General features: G+C 40.5%; 2 protein-coding genes across 8 annotated transcripts in view; one reads left to right on the top strand and one right to left on the bottom strand.

Annotated features, from left to right (window-relative positions):
• Window positions 106-3,797, top strand: LOC110405921. Its single transcript, XM_021411754.1, has 3 exons — window positions 106-121; window positions 1,511-1,555; window positions 2,928-3,797. The coding sequence occupies exons 1-3, from the start codon at window positions 106-108 to the stop codon at window positions 3,764-3,766; spliced, it is 900 nt and encodes a 299-aa protein (XP_021267429.1). The 3' UTR covers window positions 3,767-3,797.
• UNKL (unkempt family like zinc finger) overlaps window positions 5,422-27,609 on the bottom strand; it is a 35,109-nt gene continuing 12,921 nt past the window's right edge. For 3 of the 7 annotated variants that reach the window (XM_021411122.1, XM_021411121.1, XM_021411125.1), the window contains 10 exons: window positions 27,096-27,180; window positions 24,643-24,755; window positions 22,080-22,268; window positions 20,043-20,105; window positions 18,587-18,752; window positions 13,395-13,475; window positions 11,424-11,654; window positions 10,606-10,808; window positions 9,775-10,029; window positions 5,422-7,624 (listed from right to left, as the gene is read on the bottom strand). In XM_021411122.1, the coding sequence (XP_021266797.1) occupies window positions 7,469-7,624; window positions 9,775-10,029; window positions 10,606-10,808; window positions 11,424-11,654; window positions 13,395-13,475; window positions 18,587-18,752; window positions 20,043-20,105; window positions 22,080-22,268; window positions 24,643-24,755; window positions 27,096-27,180 (1,542 nt within the window). In that variant the 3' untranslated portion in view covers window positions 5,422-7,468. Of the gene's footprint in view, window positions 10,030-10,605; window positions 10,809-11,423; window positions 11,655-13,394; window positions 13,476-15,653; window positions 15,802-18,586; window positions 18,753-20,042; window positions 20,106-22,079; window positions 22,269-24,642; window positions 24,756-27,095; window positions 27,181-27,609 lie in introns of those variants that run through there. The other 4 variants (XR_002443025.1, XM_021411124.1, XM_021411123.1 and 1 more) reach the window with 4 other exon arrangements.

Here is a 27,609-nt window from a genome sequence, read left to right as displayed (position 1 = left end):
CTCTTTCATGAACCCAACTGTGTCCTGTGGCATGGATAGAAATTAAGAGTGTCATAACCTAGCACAAGAGTTGTCTGAGGCTGCTGCAGTCAAAATCACTGCCACATGTCGCGCAGACAGGGTGACCACTTGGGGTGACAAAGCTGCACTCAGCCCAGCTCTTACCAACAAATGAGGATCTGTGCAGTTCTGTGGCTTTGGCTATATCATGGGATAGAACGGTAGTGTGCAGTCCTGGGAGCTGGAGTGGTAAATCTGTACGTTATAGATCAGCTCTTCCTGAATTGTTACGAGAATTCTATATAGACAGCTTTACATTGTGGGGAAAAACTGTTTTAATATGAGTGCCCCAGCCTGTGCCACAACACAGTATGAGCTTGTCTGAGTAAAAGGGACCCTATTGCATCAAGGATCCAAGTTATCACAGGGCAAAAATCAGGTATGTGTTGTTCTTAGTGTATTTCTTAACATTTGTATGATCAGTCTCCCTAGAAGATCTCCATTAGGCCAAAGGAGACCTCATTTGCTTTTCAGAGAATTACAATTAAATACAACCCTAATTAAAAATAGAGGGGAATAAGATAGATCGGTATAATTTACAGGAGTATCTGTGACACAGAAGATACCTTCTTGCTATATTTTCCATCTTCAATTTTGTACTAACAAACACGAAAGAGTTCTTGGAAGCCATGACCCTGCCATTCTGCACTTGAAAGAGGATCTGCTGCACCACAGCCTTTGCAGAACGAGGGCTTGGACTAAAAAGCCAGTGCAAGTTCTTATTATGTTGTTCCATTTTCTATGAATCCTAGGCTCATTGTTAGTTAGTGTTCTTTGTATACTTATCTATTTAGAATTACAGCCTTTCCATACATGAAACACTCCTTTAGAAATAATTTTTTGGCTGAAGTAACTTCATAAATAATTCACCATAGCTGCAGCTAAGTAACTTGGATCTTGGTTGTTTTCCACAGCTATCCTGCATCTCTGACAAGATAGAAAAGTGCATCTAAAGCTGAAAAGAGGTGCGTATTGCAGGCAAGCAAGGCATTCTAATGAGCTTGTTAAAAAGCAAATGAGGTCCCTCGAATTAATTTCATGGGTCTGAGGCAAAATAGCGAACCAAATATTTACATGTTCATAGGTATTTCTACCTAAACACAAATTAAATGTCATCTCATCCCAAGTTTCTGATTTTTTAATTAATGTTTCTGTATGAAATATTATGAATTTAGTACTTTTTGTGTGTGTGTGTCATTCTGTTTTATCAAACATGCCCACAGAAAAAATCAACTCTATATTTAACTTCTTACTATCTTTCCATAGCTGAATTTCTAGTTGTAGCAGAAATGCTAAGTCACGGCCTGAACCAGTGATGGAGCAGCTGGTGGGAAGGCAGGGCCAACCCAGGGGAGCTCAGGTGTGTGCAATGCACCTGAGTGACTGGAAGGGGTGGAGCCAGGATCCACCCCTTCTCAGACCTCATTTAAGGGTTGGCAGTGGAGGTGAGGGGATCTCTTGCTGGAGGTTCCTGTGTACCTGAGACCTTCTAAAGGTAAGCAGCTTTTTTCCTTTGTTTCTGTGCCCACAGCTGCTGTATTTGGGCTTGTCCTCACTTGCTATAGCCAAAGACTTTGCCACCCTGCTATTATTGCTGTACTTTCCATTACATTATAGCATTACATTAATAGAGCTATGGGGAAAAAAAGGAGAGTAACGTGAAGGCAAATTCTAGTGAATGGTGTGCCACTAATTCTGTTAAATGTGACATGCTTCACAATGTCTGGACTGGAATATATGAAAGTACTTAGTGTCCTAGGAAATGCTGTTCTAGGAAAAGATTGCTAATGTCTGCACATTAATGGTTATGATTTGACCTGTATGCAGTACACGGTAACTGACAGCTCTGAAGCTGCAGTACCTGACTGTTACTGCTTGGGACTGGCACCCCAGGTTGGGTATCATGGGCTGCCAGGCTGCACTGTGAACAGAGACAGACCTTGCAGGGCAGAGCTCCCAAAACAAGGCCCAGGCTGGACACAGAGTGTTAAAAATTCAGCTGGATTAAGCTATGTTTCAGGTGGAGCTGGGGCAGGTTTTTAAGTCTGTTTGACAATTGTTATCTGTATCTGTGCTCAGCCTACTTGCAAAAATTGCTGGGAGGTGAATGATGGTGACTACTAAAGCTGCCACAGAGCTTTCCACTTATGCAGATTTATCTCAGCTGTTTTTGTTATTGAAGGCGAGTACAAATTCAGGAGCTGCAGTAGCAGATGAGACAGGGCAAATAAGTCAGGTGGAAAACATGATAACGGTCTGCACAGGCTGATGGCTGTAGCTGCAGCTACTGTATTTTTGTCTCAGTAAATTCTTTCTACATTCACTTTCCTTTTAAGGTACAAATTTAACAGAAAAAGCTGCTACAGCATCTGTCAGATATGTTACTAACAGCACAAGTGGTGGAGTCTTTCATGTAACAGTCCCATTTTCAGCACTTGGAGCCAGCTTCAGTGCTAGGACTGGACAGAGTGCAGGTGAGTCCGTGTGCAGGTGCTGTTTGTACCAGTGATGGTGGCTACAGCTTCACAGAAGTGAAGCCCCACCTGCCCTGTCTCAGCTGCAGTTACTGTGAGCACAGTCATTGATTGCTGAGGGAGGGCTACTCAGAGCTAAGCACAGAACTTACTTACGTAAAATCCTTCTGTGTCATGGGTGGATCAAGGAAAATCAGCTTGCAGCTGACAATCTCGTTACATTTCGGATGTAAAAGTATGTGATGCATGAAACGGAAATAGCTGCACAGCTGTAGCGGTAAAGGCAGCTTTTACTTCACGGAGAGGCATGGGCAATGCTAAGCTATGAATACCCCAGGCAGCCGGGCTCGGAGGAGTAGATTTCTCAATGGACTCGTACCCCTTCCCCCTCAGGAGGTGATCTCGGCCTCGCTTCGCTCTTACACCGCCGCATTTTGCCGCCGCGATCCGCACGGAGCAGCTGGGGGATAGGAGCGGCGGGAGCGCAGCACGAGCACCGCGACGCCCGCTGCTGCCGCCTGCGGGTTGGCACGCGGTACTGCAGCCCCCGCTCCACTCACGCAGGCTCTCGCAGCGAGTCTCGGCCGAGCGGGACCGGCGTGGCGGGCTCCGGAGGGCTTCACGGAAGCAGCGGGAATCGCGCAGCAGATAGACGAAACGATCAAGAAAACGCGCCCCGTGCTACCGCCGCGGGGGAGAGAACACCGCTTCTGCGCCCGCCTCTACTTGCCGGAACGCCGCGCAGCGGTGCCGCGTGGGGACACCGCGCCGTAGCCGCGGGAGGAGGAACGCCGCTTCTGCCGTGCGGCACGCGTGCGCGGTGCCGCGTGGAAGAGCGATGGCCGTACAGCCCGGCGGAGCCGGAGCGGCCTGCGGTATGCCGCGTTGTTTCCTTCCCGCTGGAGAAGCGTCGCTTCTCTGCGGCGGCGATCGCCGCGACCGCCAGCACCGCGGGGAGCCTCCGCTGCCACCGCCGCTCGCGGCACCGCCCCGGGAACCGCCCGCAGCTGAGGGCGGGGTCGCGCTGCACCCGGGGAGCAGCAGCTGAGGGCCGGGCTGCGCGTGCGGCGGGGCGAGCAGCGGGACGCCCCGGTATTGCTGAGGAGCGCCGGGGGGAGGGGGGGTGTCCCGGTCCCGGTACCCCCAGCACCACCCCTCTCCCGGCCCCTGCACGCCCTTACCCGAGCCCCACCACAGTCAGGAATAAAGATCAAAAATTTATTTTCACGTGAGTAATAAAAATAATTCCATGACTTCTGTAAACCATTGCATAAATGCGATAGTATAGAAAAGTTTTCACAAGTGTTCAGTTTTCAACAGTTCACTACAAGTAAATGACTACACACTCTCAATTACACTGTTTGTACCAAGAACAATTCACAAAACCATTTCTTCCCGTACACTCCAAACAGTAACAGCTTCCATAAATTAATACGAGTATTTAAGGTCTGATGATGAGCACAGTTACACAAATAGAGTGTGACAGTAATAACATTACTACCTGCATTTAATACTAGAATACTCTGACCGGGAATATATAAGAAAATAAGTATGTCTTTAATAATCAGCTATTCAAAGAAGACTAACACGAACCAATAACATGCAGCATAGAGCTACCTGCAACTAGTGTCCCTTCGGTTACCTTACAGCTCCTACTGTAAAGCCCCCTGAGAAATCCCAATCTTAATCTATTGTTCCCCAGGCTAAAATAATTCTGACAATAGAATGGCATTCACATGAAAAATAATACTCTTGCATAAATTATCACAAATACCAAAATGCATCTGGGAAATCTATTTAGTTTGCCTTAAAATACTTTGTAAATCCAACAAATTACTCTATTTTAGCCTCACTAAAATATAATAAATATATAGCACAAGGACAAATACTTTAAATGTCATATTTCCCTTCTGATATCTTCCGAAGAGTCATCCCTAGTCAACTGCAAAATCTAATTATCCTCCATTTTAAAGTATCAATGTAAAAGTACGTTTATTTGGTTTTGCAGCTGACTTGTTTTTACTAAGATGCAGAAAAGTCTGCGTATCATTTCTCACAGAACGTTTTTGTGAAGAATAATTATAATATTTTCCTATGACTGCCGTGTGTGGTTTAAGCAGTTCCCTAAGGATTAGCCCGTAGTGATAGCACATCTGGGAACCCCACACGTACGTACACATCTTTCAACTGCGTTTGTTTCATTCTCCACCAAACTGTTTGTCGATGGTTTTCTGAGTGTGTCCGTAGTTCAGCACAAGACAAGCTTGCAGAGAACACCTGCAAAATGTTCCATGCTGATATAACTGTAGGATACGCACAATTGTTTTTGAGAGACATCACTGTGAAACACAAAACGCACGGCTGCTTAAAAAGCAACACTCGACATATTAGTCTGTCTCCCCTAAAAATGCAGCACACACAAACTGTGATTACCGATGGGATGATTCATGATGAAAATGTCATTTAAATTCTGGTTTTGTTAGTGTCATCAGATTAGGAAAAGCACCAATTATTAAAACGAGAGAGAGAAGGAGAGCACCAATAGCTGTAGGATCGTAAGCAAATGCACAAAGAACAATAAACTCTGACAAGACAGGACAAACCCGTCCTTCTGTATCTCTTAGGAGACAGACTGGAACACACGGGCAGCAGGATGTGGGCTGAACTGGTTTCCTTTAAAATACCAAAGCAAAACTGTTGCTCAAGGCATTTCTGAACGCTTGTGAGTACAGCCGTCGCAGAAAACTATTCCACGCCGCGGTTATATATAGTACACTGGTATCCAAAATAAATTCTTGTTTGAAAATATGTAACAGTTTCGAAGTATAATTACACGTTAGTCTTTGCTTTACTTACTGTTCCGAATATCTCACATGAATAACTCTGCTTTATTCCACCCACAATGCGGCTGTGGTTCCAAAAGCACAATTTGTCACAGACTGCACGAATGCATACAGGCGTTAATAGCTAAAGCCAAACACGATGATCCAAGTTCCTATTTTTTTTTTTAATCAAAGTCCAAGGCTGACTACACCTCTAAAACAGAGCAGTATCTTACGTTAGGACACAGAAGTGCAGAAGTGTTTGAAAATGCCACTAGTCTAATTTTATACTTTTCTCAAGACAAAAACTGTAGAGAAACTGTGAGTCAACAAGATCACATTTTAAACCCAGCTTTGACCTTTATTTAAAATGGACTGCTACGATCTTCAAAAAAAATTCCGAAATAGGAATAAGTAAAAATATATTTAATACTTTAACTCTCTCCCCCCTTTTTGAAAGGTCTCTAACATTCTTGCAAGCTGACGTGCCTTAGGAAAGCAGCAGTGTACATTTAGTTATCACAGAAACGTGTCATGGTTTGGTTTTTTTTTGCTAACTCACAAAATCTTCAAATAAAGATCACAAAGCCCCACAAAGACACAGTCATTTAAAATCTGTTTCAACAATAATTATTTCTGTACACACTGTTTTTTGTTTCAACGTGAAAGAACTTTAAATAGATTAACTCTTCTCTGCCTGTGAGCTCACTTGTACTGAATACATGGATACGGAGATACAGATCATGTAACACAGTAGTAGGTCATTCAGTGTAAGCTGAACTAGTGTCTCACCTGGATTTAACAGAAGGAGGAATAACACAGGCAGTTATTCCTCGTAAGAAAACTGGACAGTGTTAACATCTAGAGTTAATAATTAACTTCTCCTCCTGAATTGCACGTTCCCAACAAGCAGGATGAAGTGCGTTACTGCCTTTTAAAAGAACCACCATGTCAAAGTGCCACTGCCTGATGACGTACCTAAGTCATTTTGTAGCTCCTTTCATGTTACCTCATTATTGAAAATGTTTACTTCAAAATATTTATAAAAGCAAGAGACATACTCTCATTATTCTCACGTATGACACAAAACTAAGCAATAGAACTTAATTGCAAAATTCTCTTTTTATGTCTTCTGCTATTTTTAGGGTATTTGGCATAGGCACTTGGTAAAAGTTACTACATAGATTGTATCTGCTCCCAACAAGTACCATACAAGTTAGATAATGTACAAAAAGTTTAAGACTACAAATATCGAAACCAAGAGAAATATGCAAATGCACAGCACTTTGCTAAAAGTGATCAGTTTCACAAAATTTAAAACGTCCTTAAATATGAAAGCACACGTGCCTTGCTGCTTTTCTTTCCACTGGTACATTTATAAATATCAGAGTATGCAGTTAACTTATAAATTGTAAAAAATCTAGGTAAGTTCTCACTTCTATGTAATCATATTATGATTTAACAGTAAAACCATATGAAATATTTAAAATTCACAGTACACATATAAAGCATCATATTATTGTTATTAAAAAATAAGCTTAAGACCAAGAAAGCAGCTTGAAGCAATTTACAATATATCCTCCAACAACAACAACAAAAAATAATTAAAAAGTGCTTTTATAATAATCATAGTTTTTCAAACAGCAAAGTAAACACATAGTGTTAGACCGATTCCCCAGTACTGGCTCTGGCACAGCACGCACAACAGCCGTGGCAAAGGGACCGGACTGCTCAGCGCGCAGCTGCTGCGCCCACCAACCTGTCCTCTGTCGGTAACAGCGATCGATGCTTCCATTCACTGTGCTAAGATTTCTACAAAATGATTACAGTGCAAATGAACCTGAGTATCTGGCGCACTCGGAATGTGAGCGGGAGCCGGAGAAGACTGGGATGGGATCGGGCTGGAATGAAAGAACCTCAAGGCTAATAGAGCTCACTGACCGGCTGATATCGAGACGTGAAGGTGAGCAAGCAAAGGAACTGAGCTTCTCACATCAAAACGGAAATCAGTCTAGCACTATTAAATGGATTAATTATCAGTGATTTATATAATTTTTATACAAAATACAAAAGCATAAAATATATTTAATTCATTAACATGATACCTGTATGTTACCAGAGACTATTTTTTTTCTCGCAGCAGGGACATTCTTCTTGTTTAGCTGCACAGTGATCACAAAGTATGAAATGCTGACATGGATTCAGGACAATGTTACGATCGCCTTCTTGACACACCGCACACTTCTTTGACTGAAGCTGAAAAATGACCTGTAAGATGATAACTGCACTCAGTAAAAGGATTCCAAACTGTACAGTTGTGTTTTAGCAATTTTACGCTCAGCTGTCCTGAAAATAACTCTACCAACACAAAGCACAATGTTCTTGCGTGATGGACAGCCAAGTTGAGGGTCATATGATCTGAGCATGCACAACCTTTAGCAGCTGGAGGAGCAGATGTGCATTTAGAAAATAAATGACCTGGGACAGCACTTCTGGACTGCAGCTTTTCTGGATCATTGGGATAAGTGATGCAAAGCAAGAAAAAACGGAGAAGTAAGCCTTTTTATTTCCATGCACTTCCTTGTTTTGACATTGCAAAGTACTGTTATGTTCTTTTAGGTTGTGAGAGGTGTTTGGAATAAGACAAAATGGAAGATTCCCAGATACGCTATCCTTTGAATAAAGCTACAGGTGCAGACTTTGGGGAGGATGCAGTAAACCATGTCAACCTTATTAGGGGACAGGAAGAAGTGAAAGGCATCTAAAAGCTATGCTAATTTTTGAGAGAGACATCTTCAGGTTAAGAGAAGCATCCAGCACTGTGTGTTGCACTAAGACAGGAGCTTTCTCCTGGAAGGAAAAGACAGGTGAGAAGAGGCCACAGTGGTAAAGGAAACCTGAGAAGCTGAGCAGCTGTAAAGGCTGGTAATTGTTCTAAACAGCCCAGTCTGGCTGAGATGACTTCTATCCCAGGATCTAATGACTTTGTTCAGACTGGAGATTCCAGGACTGTTTTGCTTCTACTTAAAATCCATCAGGAGAAAAACAACAGTGATCCCTAATGCAAATGCACTTAGCACACGAGCCTGACACATAGCAAGTCTCATCTACCTACTTTATTGCCAAAGACTTTAATTATGTTTTAATGTCTCGTAAGGAGAGCCTGGCTTTTCTTCAAGGCAACAGTTCACGCTGATGCAGATGGCACTGGACAGGAGGAGCACTCAGAGAATACATGGCTGTATAAAGTACAAAAAGGTACAGGAGTATGGCACACTGCTCCAGTAAGTGGGAGGAAATATTACTTTTTTTTTTTTTTTTGTCTGGACTGTCCTGTGACAGTCAAAGCAAAAAGAACTGCCATCACATGTGGTATTGCTGCCCTTTGAGACTGCAGAATAAAATGTAATGTGGAACCAAGCTAGGTTCAGGACAGCCTCAAGTAGGAATGAGGCTTCTGGTGCCTGCAGCAGTGCACTGTCATTACCTCCCTTGATTACGCTCAGAGGAGTGGCATATGAATTTCAAAGCTTTGACAGCCCTGAGAAATGCTCTGCATCTGACAGCAAAAGAGCATCCCATGTTTTGGCAGAACCTAAGTTTGGATTGGAGAGAAGGTGGAATACAACATTATAGCCACTAATGTGACTAAGGGACTGAAGCATCTGACATGAGGAGAGTCTGAAAGAAGAGAGGGTATCTTATCAATGTGTATAAATACCTTGTGGGAGGAAGTAAAAAAGATAGTCTCCTCTTGATGGTATCCAGTGAAAGAAGAGGCAACAGGCACAAATGGTAAGGACAGGAAATCCCACTTTTACAGTGAGGGTGGTCAAACACTGGAAAAGGTTGCCCACAGAGGTTCCAGCATCTCCATCCTTGAAGATATTCAAAACACTTCTGGGCCAGGCTGTAACAATCTGCTCAGGTTGACCCTGTTTGAGTGGGGCACTGGGCTAGACGATCTCCAGAGGTCCCGTCGATTGTCAGTGGTTCTATGCTCCAAGTCTGCACTGGCCTCTCTGACTATACAAACTCCTAGTGCAGAACCTCACCACCTACATTCTAAACAAGTGAATAATGTGTAATTGTTTACATTTATTTATGACAAAGGCTTTAATTTATTTAGGTAGTGGCTGAAATATTGGCAATTTAAGCTTTTTTGGAATCGTTTTTATTTTTTAATCAGCCTCAGACTCCTTGTGAATTGCTTGTCATTTGTTCTGACAGCTGATCAAAAAATTAGAAGAATCTATCAGGCTGAGAACTCTGAACATCATATAATCCAGAAAGGAAAAACTTAACACTGAGATCAGTGATGCTCTCTGAAATTAAACCTGGTATATGTATCTCACTGAAGCTTACTGAGCTGTCAGTTTTAGTTAAGCAAAAATAGTTACACAGACGAAGAAACTCACCTCATCTATTGTTCCTAAATCTAAGTGCAGCCGGCTTTGTAAGGAACGAAGCTTTGGCAAGGATATTTTTTCTATGTCTCCATAGTTTTCCATGTAAGGTAATGCAGCAGACAGGCAGGCAGCTAACTGCACCTTCAGCTTTTTTAATTTCATTTCCACTGCTTCCTTCTTCTGAAGAGCAAGTTGTTTGTCAGCAGATGCAACATCAGCACGTTCGTTTGCTTCTTGAGCCTCTTTTTGCCACGCATCACATGCCTGAGAGAAAACAATTTCCAGAATGTAAGAAAAAATATTTTTTAAATTAAAAATGGAAGAGCAAATTCAAAAGCCTTCAAAGGTGCAGGTGACTTCTAATTTTAGATACAACGATGTAATTATGGTCAATTTAATGTTTTTCCCTACTTATCCGACTGTCGCATTTATGGAGCTCTGTGAATGGAACGTGATCAAATTTCAATGTCAGGAGACATTAAAACCTGCCACGATGCAGCAGAGCTACTTTGCTCCTCCGTGGCAGAGGAGAGCCACAGCTACCAGCAAGCCTTCTTTTTTTGTGCGTGCTTGCCAACTGAAAGAGGTACAGGAGGGAACGTGTGTCTTTAATTACTATACATTGAGATACGCTGCTGTTCAGCACTAAAGGGGCTGCTTCCTTTATGGTGCCAGCTCATTTGGGAGATGGAAGGAACATCATTCCTGGTCTATTCACTTGATAGGCTGAAAAAAAACCTCTGGGTTCAAGGATAATGAAATATGTAAAAAGGAAAAACAGTTGGAGGTGCATGTTTATTAAATCCAGAGAAGATGTAATGCTACCACAAATTAACATACCTGTTTTACTTGTTGCCAAGATTCTTCCCATTGTTTTAGTTTTCTCTTGGCATCATCAAGTTCCTGTCTAACTCGGGTTAGTTCGTTCCCACTGCTGTTTGAACTTACTGAGGGGGCAGTGCCACTGCTTAGAACTGGGGATGGACTGGGAGAAAAATTCCCAGTTACAAAGTCCCATATGCTCCCCGTAACACCATTCAAACCTGTAAAACAAAAAATAATGTCTGTACACCCTGCTGCAGAACGTTTCACATGCAGAACTAAGAAAATGCAAAGCAAACGCAAAACATATACTTCTACCTGCAAGACTCATTATTTTACTATCTTCAGAAATGTACAAGTGGAAAATATTTGTAGTTGTGGAGCAATTCAGGAAACTTACCACATGCTTTTTTCTTGCTGCTTTTAATAAAAGAGAGTACAGTCCACAAAAGGAGAAGAAAGAGTGGGAATATATTTAAATACAAAAAGCTTTGCTCCCAGAAGTTCATACATCATTTTAGTTCTTCCTCTCTATTTTCCTTTAGCAAAAGTTGTAGCTGAAACGTGTTCTTGCTGCCTACTATGTCTTCCCCTTTCAAATGCCTCGTAAGTAAACATCTCCTCTTCCAAGAACTTAGGAAGGAAAAGTTAACTCCTTGAACTCTCTCCCACATACCTCATTTAACACCATTGTCAGCAATGTTAACAATTGTAATAGCTGGGCTTTGTCTTCCAGATCAAGTCATGGGAGATTTGCAAAGCCGCGAGCTGAACCCTCCCACCTGTCCTTGATCCCCCTCTTAAAACACACCAGGTGCAGCCTTCAACTTACTTACCTAACGAGTTGTGAGAAGAGGCCGAGGTGCCTAATATATTCTGCTCTGACTTCAAAGGCTGAGGCTGCTGTTGGTGAGGAACCATAGTGGATGAAACAAAAGACTGAGAAAGTGATTGTGAAAGAGAATTGAGTGGAGAGGTTGAAAGGGATGATGATGAATGTAAAGATGAGGAACGAACAAGAGAACCAGGAATATTGACAGGTGCTGAACTTTCCAGTAACCTTTTACCTAGGCATGCACAAAAAAATAAAAAATAAAAATCAGTCCCAAAGCAGGATACAGCTCTGCAAGTATTCTTCTAAAATACCTGCCATTAATAAAGAAAATATTATTATCTGCAATTGTGAAAAAAAAAAATTAAAATGGAACACTTAGAAGTAGTGACATCATCTGCAGCTACAGAGAAAGAGAAAACATTTTTCAGATCAGATGATGTGACTTACTCATATTTACAGCAACTACAGCAAGTGGAAAAACTGACTGGAACTTAAAGGAGTAAGAAAAAAATTGTTTTCTATTTTAATACTTAAACTAGAGTTCAGAAAGTGACTACATACCTTGAAAATGTTTTACTTTATAATAATCAGAAATACTTCTCTTTCTTTCTTCTACACAGTTTTGTTCAGAAGATTTTATATGTCAAATGTACTTAACTCTACGAAAACTAAGTTTGAAACAAGGTAATAATATAATCAAACAATGTATTGTTCATAATTTTCCAAAACAATGGTATTAATAAAAGTTGGGTATTTTTTGAAAAATGGATGTTAAATGATGCAATTACTTAAATAACAGCCAGCAGATGCATTGGATGTTCCCAATCAGGAAACAGCTCAATATTTACTGTGAAGATTTTAATCATCAGCAATTTTGAATAGCAATAAAAATGACATCACCTTTTCTTCAAAGAAAATAAAGTGGTCGAGTGAATTATACTTCAAAGCACGAGTCATTATTACAATTTTCTGTTTTTGCTTAAAACTGATCGTTCATGTCATCAGAGAAAACATCACTCCTTTTAGAAATGTTTTTAAAAATGAAGACAGGAATGCTCATTATAAGCTGCACTGCAACAATGCCTTCAAAAATATACCACGGAATACTCACAAGTGTTAGCAAAGTCAGCCTCCCGGGCAACTATCTAAGGAAGATACAGGACAGACCAGAGAGGCACACGACATAGCAAACAACACGCCTACACCGCTGCTTGCAGGAGGAGCAAGGAAGCAACACAGCAAAGGGAGTTTAGCTTAAAAATCTGGCCCAGCAAGAACTCTCATAAACTTTAAGAGCCAAAGTAAAGATCCCAAGCAAACACTGGTGGAGTTGTAACAGAGCCATCTCTTTTCTAGTACTTGGGTTCTTCTTCATGTCCACTTGGTTTTGCCCAGTACAATCAGCTGAGTGCACTGAGCAGCAAGGCTGTGGGTGAGCAGGGGCCGGTGCCGCCCCATGTTGGGCACAGCTAGACCCACTGCAAACCTGCAGCTTCCAGCCAAACCCATCAGTGACAATGGTGATGCTTCTGGGAACAGACACATCAGAGTGCAAAAAGCTGCACAGCAGCAAGGAGTGAGACAAAAAGTGTAAGGAACATCCCTGCAAACACCAACGTCAGTGAAGAAAGAGCAGGAAGAGGTGCCCCACGTACCAGGGCAGAGATTGCCCTGCAGCCTGTGGTCAGGACATCCTATAAATGTACATAACTCAGTCCTTCCATCAGCTATTATCCTGTGGCCCCACGGGCGCGCTAAGAATTTTTCTAATAGACTGAACCCTTCCAAAACAGAGACAGGATGAAAGCAGTCTAACCTCTTTACATCACAAAATGAAACAGAAGGAACACAACTGAGAACTCTTCTCCACAGCCATTGTGGTAACAATTGTGATGAGTAAAAACTTAGAAAGGTAAGAAATAAAATTATTTTAAGTGGTAAGTAGTTTAATTTTACAATTTGAACCTCTTACTTGCTAATCCAAGGTCACTGCCTTCTTGATCTTCCAATTCTCTATTTATGGATGCAACGTTCACACCGTTAAAATGTATATCTGAAGCCAAACAAAACACTGTATTAACAAATTATCCGTGTAACCATCATGATGCCTGAAATGAGGAAACTTTGATTATTTTTATTAATGTTTCCATCATAAAAATCTTTACTGTCTAGGTCATGACCTAAAGCATAGTACAGATGTAGAGTAAGATAGTGCCTATATTTTCTACAAGGGAAAACTTTCATATGTAAGCTACTATGGATTGTTCAGCTGGGCAGTTAAGCAAACTAATAATGGAGAAGTGGCTATCTATCCCAGGTTTCCAATAAATCTGTGCCACCTGTTTGTAGGTTAAAAGGAAAAATAAAATGTAGATACCTATATAAATACATTTATTCTTATTGAATAAAAGCAGTTATTATACCTGAGAAAAGGCACTGCAAATGCCCCTCAGGACAGTTAGCTTCTGGGGCAACGAACTGAGTTACATAACAGGGCATACATGTAAAAAAGGTCAGAACTAAGAAAATGTGCAGTATTTTAAAATAAATAGAGCAAAACTCAACATCAATATTTAATTTAGACTTAACAGACAGCCTGACATTTCAAGGCATATGAGAGTCTGACGTTCCTCTGGGCAATATGAAACATTTCTTATAGATATACTTTCTCATAGGTCCATTCTAATAAAATGTCAGGAGACGGAGTTATTTTCTCTCCTTCCTCTTAACTTCTCTCCACAGAAAGGGGTGTAATTAACAAATTGTGGTCCCTTGTATCTATACTTTAACTAAAGATGAACAGCTTTCCCGGCCAGGAAGACAAGAATGAAGTCTGCATAAAAACTGATTTTTCAGTTAAGAAACTGAGCATCACCAGTCAGTGATGGTGATTCACCTTTGCAAAGAATCTTTCTGTTTTATGCTGAACATCATTATTAAAAACTGGACCCAAAGCCATGCGGGGCTGATAAGGAACAGACAGAAGTAAGAGACACACTGACTTGTGTAAAACTCTCTGTGAACTGCAGAAAATTTTGTCAGAGGCACTTGTAAAAGCACTAAAAGTGAGAAAAAAAAGGGTCTCTGGATCATTTATGCAAGATTATTACATAAAGGCATTTTCTAACATGGACCAGGTTATCTGACAGACTCCACAGTCTTGGTGCCCCAGATAAAACAAAGAATGGAAGTTACTGATCCATAAGCCTGCTGCACAGAACAGAGCTCAGCAGGAAGCTGTCTAATGTGTTCAGAACAAAATATGCACCAAGAGATAAAGTCCACAGACTACAAAATGACACCCACCACAAAGATCTCTGAGAATTTACATAGCTCTGTGAAAAGTTACTAGTGTGGGCCTCAAAAGTACAGAACTTTATTAGTATGGAGTTGCACCCAAATAATGACCCTTGTCTTTCAGCAGTACTGACAAACCAGCTTCATGTCCAGCACTCGCGGGAATGAAGCGCCCTCTACATTGTAATCTTGACCTGAAGGGATGTGCCTTAGATTTCTGAAGTTTTCCAGCAATAACCTCCTCTTGGAAATAGCTGCCTAAGCAGAGCCCTTCTACACAAATACAGTGAGGAAAGGAAGGCATGGTGTCCTGTTATTTGATGACCCAAGGCTTTGAGTGGCCATGAGTGCTATTGTGAAACTGAGATTTAAAACCCTTTTCCATAACAGGTCTTACGTGCAACTTGCTGCACAGTTCCCTGCCTTTGTCACTTACAAAGCTGAAGGCCTTTCTTTAGCAACACTTTAGTCTGCCCATCTTGTTCTTTCACCCAACCACTCTGGCAGCACCTTACAGAGCCACTGGGGCAGAATGTTTCCTCTCGTTCTCATGCTCTTACTCTCACCACCTGGCACCTGCAAACCCCAGGAACATCAGCGTTACGGCAGGTTCACAAGGAAACCAGTGCACACTGGTGTGAGAATCAGCATCGTCGTTCTCCCCTCTTCCTACCCCTAACTGTAAGATGCTTACACAGCTTAACAATCGAACAGCGTGCAGCACCATCCACTGACCAAAGTGTGTTCCAGTTAACACTAACAGTCTCCTAACTGGGAAAATCTAATAAGGCATCTGGGATGATCCTGATGAATAGCATTATCATCAATACAGTTGACATGGGAAAGTATTATGGAGGAGGGAGCCACCTGCTGCGCTGGAGAGGATGCCCAAGAAAGGACGTTCCTCTGCCCCCACTTCCACTTCCTTTCTCACCTGGCAACTTGGACAGTTTTCTCTGTCCCTTCTTTCTCTTCCTCTTCTTACATTTCTGTTTTTCTCTGTAAATGATATTCACCATTGTGTTCCATCAGCAGTGGACCCCACTAATCATTCTTCATGCACGTCAACTTCTCTCAGCATCCTTTGTGGAACAACACCATACACCTGAATGAGATGCTTCTTTCCTTTCTTTTCTTTGTTTTTTTTTTCACTAGAACAAAAGCAGGCTATTCACACTATCTCCGTTGACTGACAGCAGTAGCTTGCAGTAACATTCCTCTGATCCATCATCCTTCAGTGTTCAACACATCACCTAACCCACAATGTTAAATGCTAGCTCTGATTGGCATGCTCATTCTCAGCTCCCCTGTCCCCTTCTTTTCTTCAGCTCTTGAGGACTACTCAGCAAGCAGACAGAGAAAACTTAGAGCTCCCCATGAAATCAAGATGAAGGGACAAAGGAACGGCTTCAGACCTCACTGTCTGACAAAGCTTCCTCAGTTCTTGCTAATATAACTCCTGCATTTCCCACAATCCTTTATCCAAATCCATTCATCCTCTTTTCCCATTACCACCTAGCATCTTCTCTTCCTGCAGCTCCTTTACTTTTTTTTTTTTTAACAGTTCTTCAATGCACCGATTTCTGCAAGGAATATATTTGTTCTACAACAATGTTTTAACTTTTTGCTCTATTCAAATGACATACAGCACTTTATTCTCATCGCCATCCTGTATATCCACAAAATAGAACTCTGGAAAAAGAACTTCTGTATATGAAATTTCTTTGAGGAAAAAACCCAGAAAATCTACACAGTTACAGTGAAGTACGTTAACTTATACTTCCATGAGACATGTACATCATGACTCACCTTCAAATAACTAAAATAGCATCTGGGAAACTACTTTAGAAAAATAGCTTTAGACAGCAGAGGCATAGTTTACCTCAGAAGAATCAGGAATCTCTTAAGCTCAATAACAGAATGACAAAGGGACGTGGGAAACAGAGCATACAGCAGCTTAAATGACTTTGCAACACTTGTTCAGTATATAATTTTAGGTTATAATTTTAAAATTACACTGAATTAGCACCACAGAAAGTATGTGGAAATTAGATCTTGGATTTTACTGTTATATTAGTTACTTGTAATGGTCACGTAGCACACACTTACACCAAAAGCACTCTTTTATTTTGACAAAAAAAATTAATTCCATAGTATTAACCCTAAGCCAGTGACATTCTGTTACTTGCACAGAACGAAAACTAAAAATCTGCTCGCTCTAATTCTGACAACTAAAAATAATTTTCTGTTTATGTTTTAAGACACAGATCATCCAACAAGCCTTTTTAGGAAAGCAGGCTACATACTTGTGAGACTGTAGAAAAATATCTGCCATTTAATATTCTGCACAGATTTCTTTCAAAAAAACATGAGAAGAAGAAATGCCTACCTTACCACTGCTAAGTGCTGACTCACTGCCTGCAGTCTCCTGCTCTCTGGTACACGCTGATTTAAACACAGAAACCTTCAAGCACACCAGCTAATCACAGCACATCCCTGCTCATGTGACTGACACCACAGGATGCAAAATACAATGTCCTTCAAATCACATTTCCTGATACAGCCCCCTAAATAAATCATATTTACTGTAGAAGTGCCACATATTGCAACAAGTTTATGCATAACGCTAATTAATGGGGACCAGCTGATATACTAGATGTCAGGAGGGATGGAGTGAGGCTGTCTGAAAGGGCTGCCAGAAACCTCATGAAGGTCAACAAAGTCATTTAAAGTAATGCTGCACCTGGGATAGAATAATCCCTTGCAACAGTACAGGCTGGGGATCAAATGGCCAGAAAGCAGTTCTGCAGAAAAAGAGCTAGGAATCCTAACAAACAATTCATTCAGCATGTATAGGGAAGTAAAAGCAGTTGGCCTGCATTAGTAGAAGTGCAGCCAGCAGGCTGAGGGGAATGATTGTTCTCCAGCACCTGTGAGACCACAGCAAGAGCACCTTGACCAGTTTGGGGTTTCTCTGTGCAGGAAAGACTTTTACATGCTGGAGCGTGTACCTGGAGTACTGCATCCAGTTCTGGGCTGCCCAGTACAGGAGAAATGTGGACTTACTGGAGAAAAACCAGCAAAAGGCCAACTAAGACAACTGAGGAACTGGAGAACCCAGCTCTGGATAAGCCTCATTAGAATACAAATGTCTGCACCTCTCTGTACACATTGTTGAGGATACTCTCTCAAAGAGAAAAAAAAGCCTTGCTGGTTGGAACCAAGGGAAAGGCTCTGGGTTAGTGATGCAGATTTTTGAATTGAGGATTTCCTGAAACTGTCTTGTGTATCCAGATAAAAGGGTTCCTCCTTTTTGTGTCCTTTCAGGCCTGGTGCACATAAGGTGAACAAAAAAATGATTCTGTCCCTGAACGGACAAATAAGAAGATTGGAAAATAGACAGCCAAGAAAAACTCCCATCTTCCTGCGAAGACAGTAAAATCTGTAACTGCACCTGCTAATGTAACTTCAAAAGAGAAAAAAGTCAAATCTCAGTAGCCCACCAACACGCGTTGCAGAGACATCCTCCTATGCTATTCCTTCTCTGTCCTACTCCTTCTATTTCTAGGAATGTGGTGAGATGCATTATGAAGGTTTTACACATTCTTAAAAAGCCACTGGCCTTTTCTCATTGGCCACTACCAATGAGAAATTCCATTTTAAATGTCCCATTTACTCATTCTTGTGCTTACACTGGAGTATGTAAGAAAAACAATGATTTGGGGGGAAAATATTTAAACTAAAACTCAAATATAGCTTTTAATTAATGTCTTTATCAATAAGCTGTTCTGAACCGATATTAAATTGAGGAGAACTTGAATAATACAATAAACTACATACAATCAGAGAGTAAATGTGAAGACTTACCTATCACTGACTCAACTGTGTTACCAGCAGAATAGAACGGGAGAGTTTGGGTACTGATAATAGAGACAGTTGTGGGAGAGGAACTATCTGATCCAACACTGGAGGCCAGACTGGAAGTTATACTTGAAGCAAGTGGGTTAACCACTGAAAAAACACTGAGATGGTTCTGTAAAAAACAAACAGATGTATATTAGTGTGTGTGTGTGTGTGTGTGTGTGTACTTACACAGACAAGTGTAAGAACATGAAATAAATACAGTGTAATTTTAGAAGTAATTATTTTAGTTCAAACAGAAAGAAATCCAGAAGAAACCTCTAAATGAATTGTTTAGGATAATTTTCCTTATCATTTACCAACGTGGTTGGATATTGCTGCCATACAAGGAAATTCTGCTTTCAGAGAAAAGTATTTAAATGCCTTCAAATGAGCTCTATAGGCACAGTTAGTCAGCTGAAGTCTGATGGCCCTTTTCATAAGGAAAATATCTATTGAGCAATTATACCACTTCGTTTTACATTTGTACACAAATTAATATTCTAGATTTCTTTGTTCTGCACGTGTTCCCATTTCATCCAACTGCAACTGGTGCATAAACTGATCTTCAGTTTAGACAGGGGAGAAACTAAACTGCACTGCACAAACCTCTGCTACTTCTTTCTAGCAGAACTCTCATACAACATCCTAAGTCAGATGGGACCCACAAAGATCATTAAGTCTAACTCCTGGCTCTACAGAGCACCACCCAAAGTTCAAATCTTATTTCTCAGAGCGCTGTTCTTGAAATGATTCTTGAAATCCAGCAGGCTTAGTGCTATGACCACTGCCCTGGGAAGACTATTCCAATGTCCAACCACCCTCACAGTGAAGAACCTTTTCCTAATACCCATCCGGACTCTCCCCTGTCACTACTCCATGCCCTCCCCTTGGGTCCCATCACAGGTCACCATTAAGATCAGTGCCTCTTCCTCTGCTCCCCTCATGAGGAAGCTGTAGGCCTCCACGAAACCTCCCCTCAGTCTCCTCTCCCCTAGGCTGACCAAACCAAGAGGCTGCGGCTGCTCTTCATACATCCTGCCTTCCAGACCCTTCACTGCAAAATCACAGAACGGCTGAGGTTGGAAGGGATCTCTGCAGGTCACCTGGTCCAACCCTCCTGGTCAAGCAGGGCTGCTTCAAGTAAGCAGCCCAGGACTGTGTCCAGACAGCTTCTGAATACCTCAAAGCAGGGCGACTCCACAGACTCTCTGGCCCAGTGCTCAGTCACCCTCACAGTAAAGAACATTTTCTTGATGTTTGGATGGAATCTCCTGTGTTTCAATTTGTGCCCATTACCTGTTGTCCCGTCGCTGCTTGTAAATTTTCTTTAGACTATTTTGAAAAGTACCACAGAATTTTGATACTGCTTTAATGAATTATCCAAAAGGGCAAAATATCAGTGTTTAGCTTTTGGCAATACCTGCTTGCTGTCCTGTTCACTTTTTTTCTGCTGATTCTCAGCTGAAAAGCTTCGCTGCTTTGCCTGAAACAAGAAAAATTTATAAAATACATGAACTTAATGAGTCACTGATAAAAATATATAATTAGATCAAGAAGGGTCAGAGGCATCTCTGTAATGATGTCTTAAAAGGAGGGTGACTTAATTTCCCTTACTGCAGATCCATATGGAGAGTTAAATTTTAGTGATCATGGAGTAAATCAACATGGAAATTGAGCACAGGGAAGTTATTTCTAGCCCAAAAAATTGAGTGGCCATGTTAGCACTATGATATGTCTGAAATAACGTGTTCCAAGGGCTCACCAGCTGGTGACTATTTCTCCAAGAGGCTGGTGGGATAGAAGCCTGAGTTAGCCCAAAGGTTCAGCTGAACTGCCTACATTTTCTCTTAAGTAATCACACTACAAATAACAAACAAAAACATTTCAAATATAAAGGCAGATTTTATTTGTGTAATAAGGTAACTTTTGAAAGAAGCGAGACATATATAAGTAAAAGGGAACTGTAAGCACTTTCTCTTTGCCACTGTGTTCTTGCAGAACAGGTTCAAAAGTATTTCTGTTCTTTTCAAACCAGTAACTTCAAGTGATTTCCTGAATCGCAGTAAACTCTGCATGGTCTTCGCTGTCTCTTTAGGAAGAAGAGTTATTTCTGCTGCCTTTGAGCAGTTCTGTGTTTGTTCTTTTTTTCCTTTGAGAGATTTCTAATCTCTCTTGCAATGAATGCTCCCTACCACTCAGACACAACTCTTCTTCTCTTTGGATGCCTCCCATCACTCTACATGTTTTCTTCTCAGTTCCAAAGTCCATCACTGCCTCCTTTCTAGGCATGGCCAACGTGACCAGTAAAAAGTAAGCATGACTTCTTTGCTGCTGAGACACATACTTTGTAGCAGCACATTACTCACTGATTTTCACCAAAACAGCACTACTGATTTTCACCAACGTTACACTGTTTCGCAATTAATGCTGACTTACCTCCAGAAAGCAGCCATTTATTTGGTAGTTACTTCCATAACATTTGATCATGGATCACTTGATCACTACACCGGGAGCTGGAAATCTTACTTGTCAAAATAACCAGATCTCTAAGCTACATTCTGGCTGAAGATCTACACCTAAGAAATTAACTCTGACGAATCACAGCTTAGCAAGAAGACTGATTAGTGTGGCTACAGCTTGCTTGAATGTGCCACTGGAGTTTCTTTTTTAAAACAGTTCCCTTTTGATAATTACCACTATTATAATAAAGAAAAACTTTTCTACATTAGGTAAACCCTTGGCTTTTAGTTTTTCTCTCACGTGTCACCAGAGCTGCTTCATGTGCCTGAAAAATATCGGTCTTCCCTTCTCCCACTTCTCTCTAGCACTGCCTGTTTTCTCCCCTCCCCCCCACCCTAAGGATTATAACTTCTCACCAACTTCAATTTCAGCAACCCTCCCCTCACTTCTAATGCCACAGATCTCTCCCCTCCTCTCTCAATCTCTCTCTGTTCAAGAGGATCATGGTATTTTATCACTCATCTGTCTCAGCAACGAACTGGTCTGAGAAGCAGCTGCATGCAGGAGAATAAATTGACTAAAATGAAATAAAGATTAGAACTCAAGTAGTCTCAGCAGCCAGAAATTAATGCATATTTTCACCATTAGTTAAAAAAAAAAAAAAAAACGGAACCCTACCAAGTTGAGTTATGTTTGGGTTTCTTCACTGTTATCTTGCTCTGTTCTTGGCAACAAGGGCTTAAAAATGACCATCGCATTTCTGCAAAATTATCCTTTCCTGCATGCCAGCTGAGCTGCAGCAACGCTTCACTGACTGTTCTTAGTCTATGACAACTGCAGTTTGATATGGTTTTTAGCTCACTACAGGAGAGGATTCCCAACCCTGTGTTTTATATTCTAAAAAGTCTGCATAGATACAGGAGATGCAGAACATTTTCTGTTTAATCTAATTATTGAAGATTGTATTTATACTTCTAGACCCATATTATTCACATACCTGATCTTCTCGTTCAAAACCTGGTGCCTTCGGATAGCTGGATGTTGGTGAAGAAACACCTGATGTGCTGGACTCAGAACACAGAACACCGTTTGCTAACGATCTCTGTCTACAAAGAGGTCCAAGGGGTGACAAGGAGCTACTGCTACCAGAACTCGATGTTACAGGTGGACTTGAAGAACAGGAAATCTGTAGAAGACAGACAACAGTGTCTAATATATCCTGTAACACTTTTTATGTTTACAGCTACATTCTCCCTTTGGAAGACAATTAATTGAAATTATAAATTATTTTCGCTTTTGTTAATACAATGCTAGCTTCAGCATATTTACATGTATTTTCGGTGTAATCTGAAAAAAAAGTACCAGATGACAAAAGTAACACGGAGCTATTGTAATTTGTCTCTATGCACAAAATGACTCAGGCTGAAATCACTCTTCTTAATGGATATTAATTTACAATAAAAGTATACTTGCTTTCAGATAACCATGACTTCCATTCAATCATGTATTTCTTATTTTACAATTTGATGCAAGCTTTATACACTTCACACTTTCAAAGAACTCATCTGGATCGAGCCAAACACTTAAAAAAATAAAAAAAAAGTAGGATGCTGGCAAAAAGCATCACAATGCCTGCTTGTAAATCCCAACCATTAATCTTATCCTAATGCTCCAAAGAACATTCAAGTATTTTAAACCAGTATTTTAGTAGGATTGGATAGGATTTTAATAGACATCAGATAGTTAAACACAGAGGAATGTTATGACTGAGCAGAGAGGGAAGGGAGGAAAGTAGACACTGACTACATAAATACTAATAGAAATCAGGTTACAAAAGATGCTGATGGTGGAAGTAAACAAGTAACAAAAAATAATTAAAGACCTAAAGACAGGAGAACAAACTGGTAATAAGAAAATAGGAATTGAAAATTCAGGAAAAAATATAAACGAAGTATAGGTGAAAGAACGTCAAGGCATTTTGCCAGACATCAGAAAAAGGTGGTCACTTGCTTTACCATTATTTAACATTATTTAATGAACGTCCTTTTATCTAGTTTCTAACTAAACAGGATAGACCAACACAGGTGGAAACCAGAAATGAAATTCTGGGAATAAATGTTTTTAATTTACCCAAATTTACCTATTACTCTTCATTGCATATAAGGTAAGAAAAAAGTCAAGAGAGAAAAGAGAAATTACCATCTTCATATATTACTGCCCTGGTTTTGGCTGGGATAGAAGTCATTTTCTTTCTAGTACCTGGCATGGTGCTGTGTTTTGGATTTAAGATGAAAATAACATTGACAACACATCACTGTTTTAGTTGCTGGGCAGTTCTCATACTGAGCCATGGACTTTTCTGCTTCTCGTGCTGCCCTGCTAAGTGGGGAGGCTGGGGCTGCACAAGAAGCTGGGAGGGGACAGAAGCAGGACAGCTGATGCAAAGCGGCCAAAGGGACGATCCACACTGTACGACATCAAGGCCAACAATAAATCTGTGGGGAACTGGCCAGGGCAGGAGGGGCTGGCACTGCTCAGGGACTGGCCAGGCATCAGTCCGCTGGTGGTGAGCAATTGCATTTTGCATCACTTGTTCTTTTCTGGTGTTTCTGTTTGTTGTTGTTTTTTGCTTTCTTTCTTTTTTCTCTTCCTCCCCACATCCCCCCGTTGTTTCTTATTAAAATGCCTTGACATACCTCAACACAGAAATTCTTGTACTTTTACCTCACACTGTGGGGGAGTCAGTGGGCATGTGCTACTTAGCTGCCTGCTAGGTTAAACAACAACAGTTATTTTCATTTTTTTAAATATTCGCTGCAAAACATCCATTCCAATTGATACTAAAATAAAGATAAAAGAAAGTTCTGCAATACATCTCTCTAATTCCTGTCCCCCAACCTTAACTGGTAAAATTTTATATTACAGAATACATTTCATAGAATCACAGAATGGCTTGGGCTGGAAGGGACCTCAGGGATCATCAGGCTCCAACCCCCTGCTGCAGGCAGGGCTGCCAACCTCCACATCTCATACTAGAACATTTACTACCCTTGTGATCAAAAACCTTTCTACCACCAACACACACCACACGCTGCTTCACTGTAAGAAGATTTAAGTAAAGTGTGATTGGGTAGGACATTGCTTCTAATGTTAATGTTAATAAATTAGAATAGAGAAGAGGGGTGGGATCGAGCAAGATCTTCCAAGAATGAAATCTTTCCTATAGAAAAAAAGATACAGGTAAGTTAAGCTGCCCTTTATTTGTAGATTGGATTAACAGTGATGCTCCTCACTGTAGCATTCAAAATAACTGCATCTTAAGACAAAAACAAGGACAGAAAATACAAGTAATACATTATTAAGTTTAGTTTCTAGAGCAGACATTCCATTTAGGTTTTCAAAACCAGCTAAATATTACTACCTGACATTTGCTATCGCTGTGATTTTTTCTCCTTTATTGAAGTACAAGGAAATAAAAAAGAGATGCTTAAGAAATAAAATAATTATATATTGGCAGAGCGATGATCAGTACTAGTTTTTACAGAATGTTTTACACTTACATTTCCAGACTGCCCACTGTTACTTGTAACGCTGCTTGTGGAGTTAAGACTGCTGCTCCATTCATTTGTGATTCCTATGCTATCTGTTGGAAACAGGTGAGCACCTGGTTTGACTGAAAAGTAAAAATAGCATCTTAATTACTGGGTTGGTTTTGCTTTTTTTTTTTTTCTCTCTCTCCAGTCTAGAACCACTTTACTTAATAATAAAAAATGTAAAGAGAAACTTTTACTTACGCTGCTTAACTTAAATAGGAATATTGACCTTTGAGAATGTTTATTCTTAACTTAGATGTAAATTACAATCAATTACTTATTAATTTTCATACCAGAAAATTCATCTCAAAGTAACTGAACAATTACTTCCCAATTTCCCAAAGGCTACTTTGTTAAACTATTAAACGCCTCAGATATTTGATTCTTTAATTTTAACACGTTAAGGAGATTTATTCTTCAAGTTTTACATACAAATGATGAATAAACAAAAAATGTTTACTTTAGTAGGCAATTACATTTAATGACATTCCTTGCTTCATAATTCATGCACACAATACATCGAAGTAAGGGAGTCAGGACTGAGAAAAAAATCTCTTACACCCTACAAATACTGCAGGACTTTTTCATCTCTCGCCACTAATGCATTTCTGAAGGGGTAACAGTAAGCTACTATTTAGAAATCAAATATGAACATTTCTCTCCTAGGAACAGGAGGTAGCTCTGCTAGAGTGTAGGGATATGCAAGCTGCAGCCAGAAACAGGATGAGTGTGAGATATGGAGATGCCTCTCTTCACTGGAGGCAGTGTAGCCGAGGTCTGTTTCTAATGGTGTGGGTTTTTTCTAGCTGGCATGTTAATTATCACAACTCCATCAACTTCTTACTATGCGGTCTCATGCTTTACTGAGTATCTTCACTATTTTGCAAGATACAAAAGTAGGGCAGTGGCATTTAAAAGAAAAAACAAGCTCGTAGTACCACTGTGTATACAGTGGAACGGTCCAGACCAGCCACATCCAAATATAAGGAAAAAGAAACCTCAGAGATGGCAAAGAGGATGTCACTAGATCATTGCAATTCCTTTTACAGGACGAGTGTGTAAAGGACAGTCAGGAAGACAGAAACAGATGCACTCACTTTTTGTGATTTATTTTCACTTTCAGTAAATACCATCTCACTGCACAGCAGCCTGTGCAGAGCAAGTCCCATCAGCCATCTTCTGTCCAGCCAAAGCTCACACGGTCCCAGGAAAAGCACTGTTTGATTCTTACTCTCTCTCTTAAATCATCATGACTTTTCTTTCCCTGACATATCCACATGCTCCTCTAGTATTCTATAGATAATTTCAAGTAGGCGTACCACCCTGAAAGAGCAGTATAAGAGTGCCTCCCAAAGATTTCAACCGAGAAAGAATCTCTTATCTCTTTCCAAGGAATAAAGGGAGAACCAGCATGATTAGCTTTTTACTTTTCTGCTTATTAACAGTAAGTGAAACACATTACATTTAAAAAGCGTGCTTCTACAAGCCTTCTAATTCCTTCCAAGAGTAAACACCATCGTTTCTGGCCAGCTCCATGGAAGCTCTATGCTGCAAGCATCCCCCAGTTTAACTGTACTTCCACAGAGACCTACAGACGTGGTAGGAGGTCGCAACTGATAAAACAGCAGCAGCCTCACATGGTGGCCTCTGTCGTGGGCATTACGGAATCTCCTGAAAATCTGTCTTAGAGGAATTCAAAATTCATCATGATCTTAACAAATGAGGAAGGAAAAAAAGAAAAAAAACAACGGGTCAGCAGATTGTGAAGAACTCACTAAGGGAAGACCAGGAAGACTGCTATAGAGAACGCGTGCTTCCCCAAGCCAGTCCAACACAGAATGGTAGAAGTTGCTGAGAAATGTATGAACAGTGGGAAGGATTCCTCTACGTAACTAGGGCTGTAGGTAAGTAAGTAATGTAAGAAACACTGGTACAGAGCATCACGTTTGCCTAGACATGTACACTGACATTACTTACCATCACAGAACATAAGCAAAATACCGAGTCACAGAAACCTGGAGCTTTCCAAAATTGCGAGGGTCTCTAATCCCTCTTTTCAGCAGCTAAAAAGTATGTGGCATCAGACCTTTATTTATGTTGAAGTTTACTATAGTAGCTTCAATAGGACAACGAATGTATTTACAGAAGTCAAACAGGTATACATTTGCTAAGTCAAGCTCAAAGAGCTGTAGGGACAAGCTGCATTTGAAAAGAAAACTTCCTGTGTTACTCCTGCTGCAAATTTGATGCAAATTCAGCAAGCTCCCTCAACAATGTAGTATACTGGAAAACATGGAATGAATTTCTAAAAACAAGTGACATCAACTGCCATTTGCTCACTAAAATTAAGGATTTTATGTCACTTCTGCTGTAGGTACTTAGAAATAACACTGATAGAAAATAATAATTCCCTTACTTACTTTCACCATGTGCAAATGCACAAAACGGACCACGGGGGCAGTAACCAGTCTGGCGCATGTCATTGCACTTTGTAGATTTATATATCTAAACAAAACAGAAGTGTGATTAACCAAAGCATAATTCCAACTGAGCAACAGAACAGATAGAAAATTTAAAAACCTTTAAATGAAAAGTTCCTAATGTTTAATAGCGATACGTTTAATACAGTTTTCTCAGAAAACTCAGTTATTGCATTTTTTAAATCAAATAGAATAGCAGAATAGTAAGAAAATTAAACCTCATACAAGAGAATCCTAACCTTATCCTGTATAATAATACATACTAACAATAGTATTTTAGAAAAGTGCTGCTTAAATTGCTTTGGTTTTCCATGTGTTATAGAAAGAAGTCAAACACCAGCAACAACAAATTTTTGAAGTTATTTACACCACTGTAAGAAATTTCACAGGAGAAACAATGCATATACTAGAATGGCTTAAGAAAAAAAAGCAGAACACGCAGTGCCTTCATTGT

Source organism: Numida meleagris, chromosome 13 (assembly GCF_002078875.1).
Source record: "Numida meleagris isolate 19003 breed g44 Domestic line chromosome 13, NumMel1.0, whole genome shotgun sequence".
NCBI classification, from domain to species: Eukaryota; Metazoa; Chordata; class Aves; order Galliformes; family Numididae; genus Numida; species Numida meleagris.
The sequence above is the reverse complement of the archived record's forward strand: the minus strand, read 5'-3'. Positions and strand labels throughout refer to the sequence as shown.

Coding starts and splice junctions, on each gene's coding strand:
- LOC110405921 (XM_021411754.1), top strand. Junction 1,556..2,927: donor GTACCTGAGACCTTCTAAAG/GTAAGCAGCTTT, acceptor CTTCCCCCTCAG/GAGGTGATCTCGGCCTCGCT.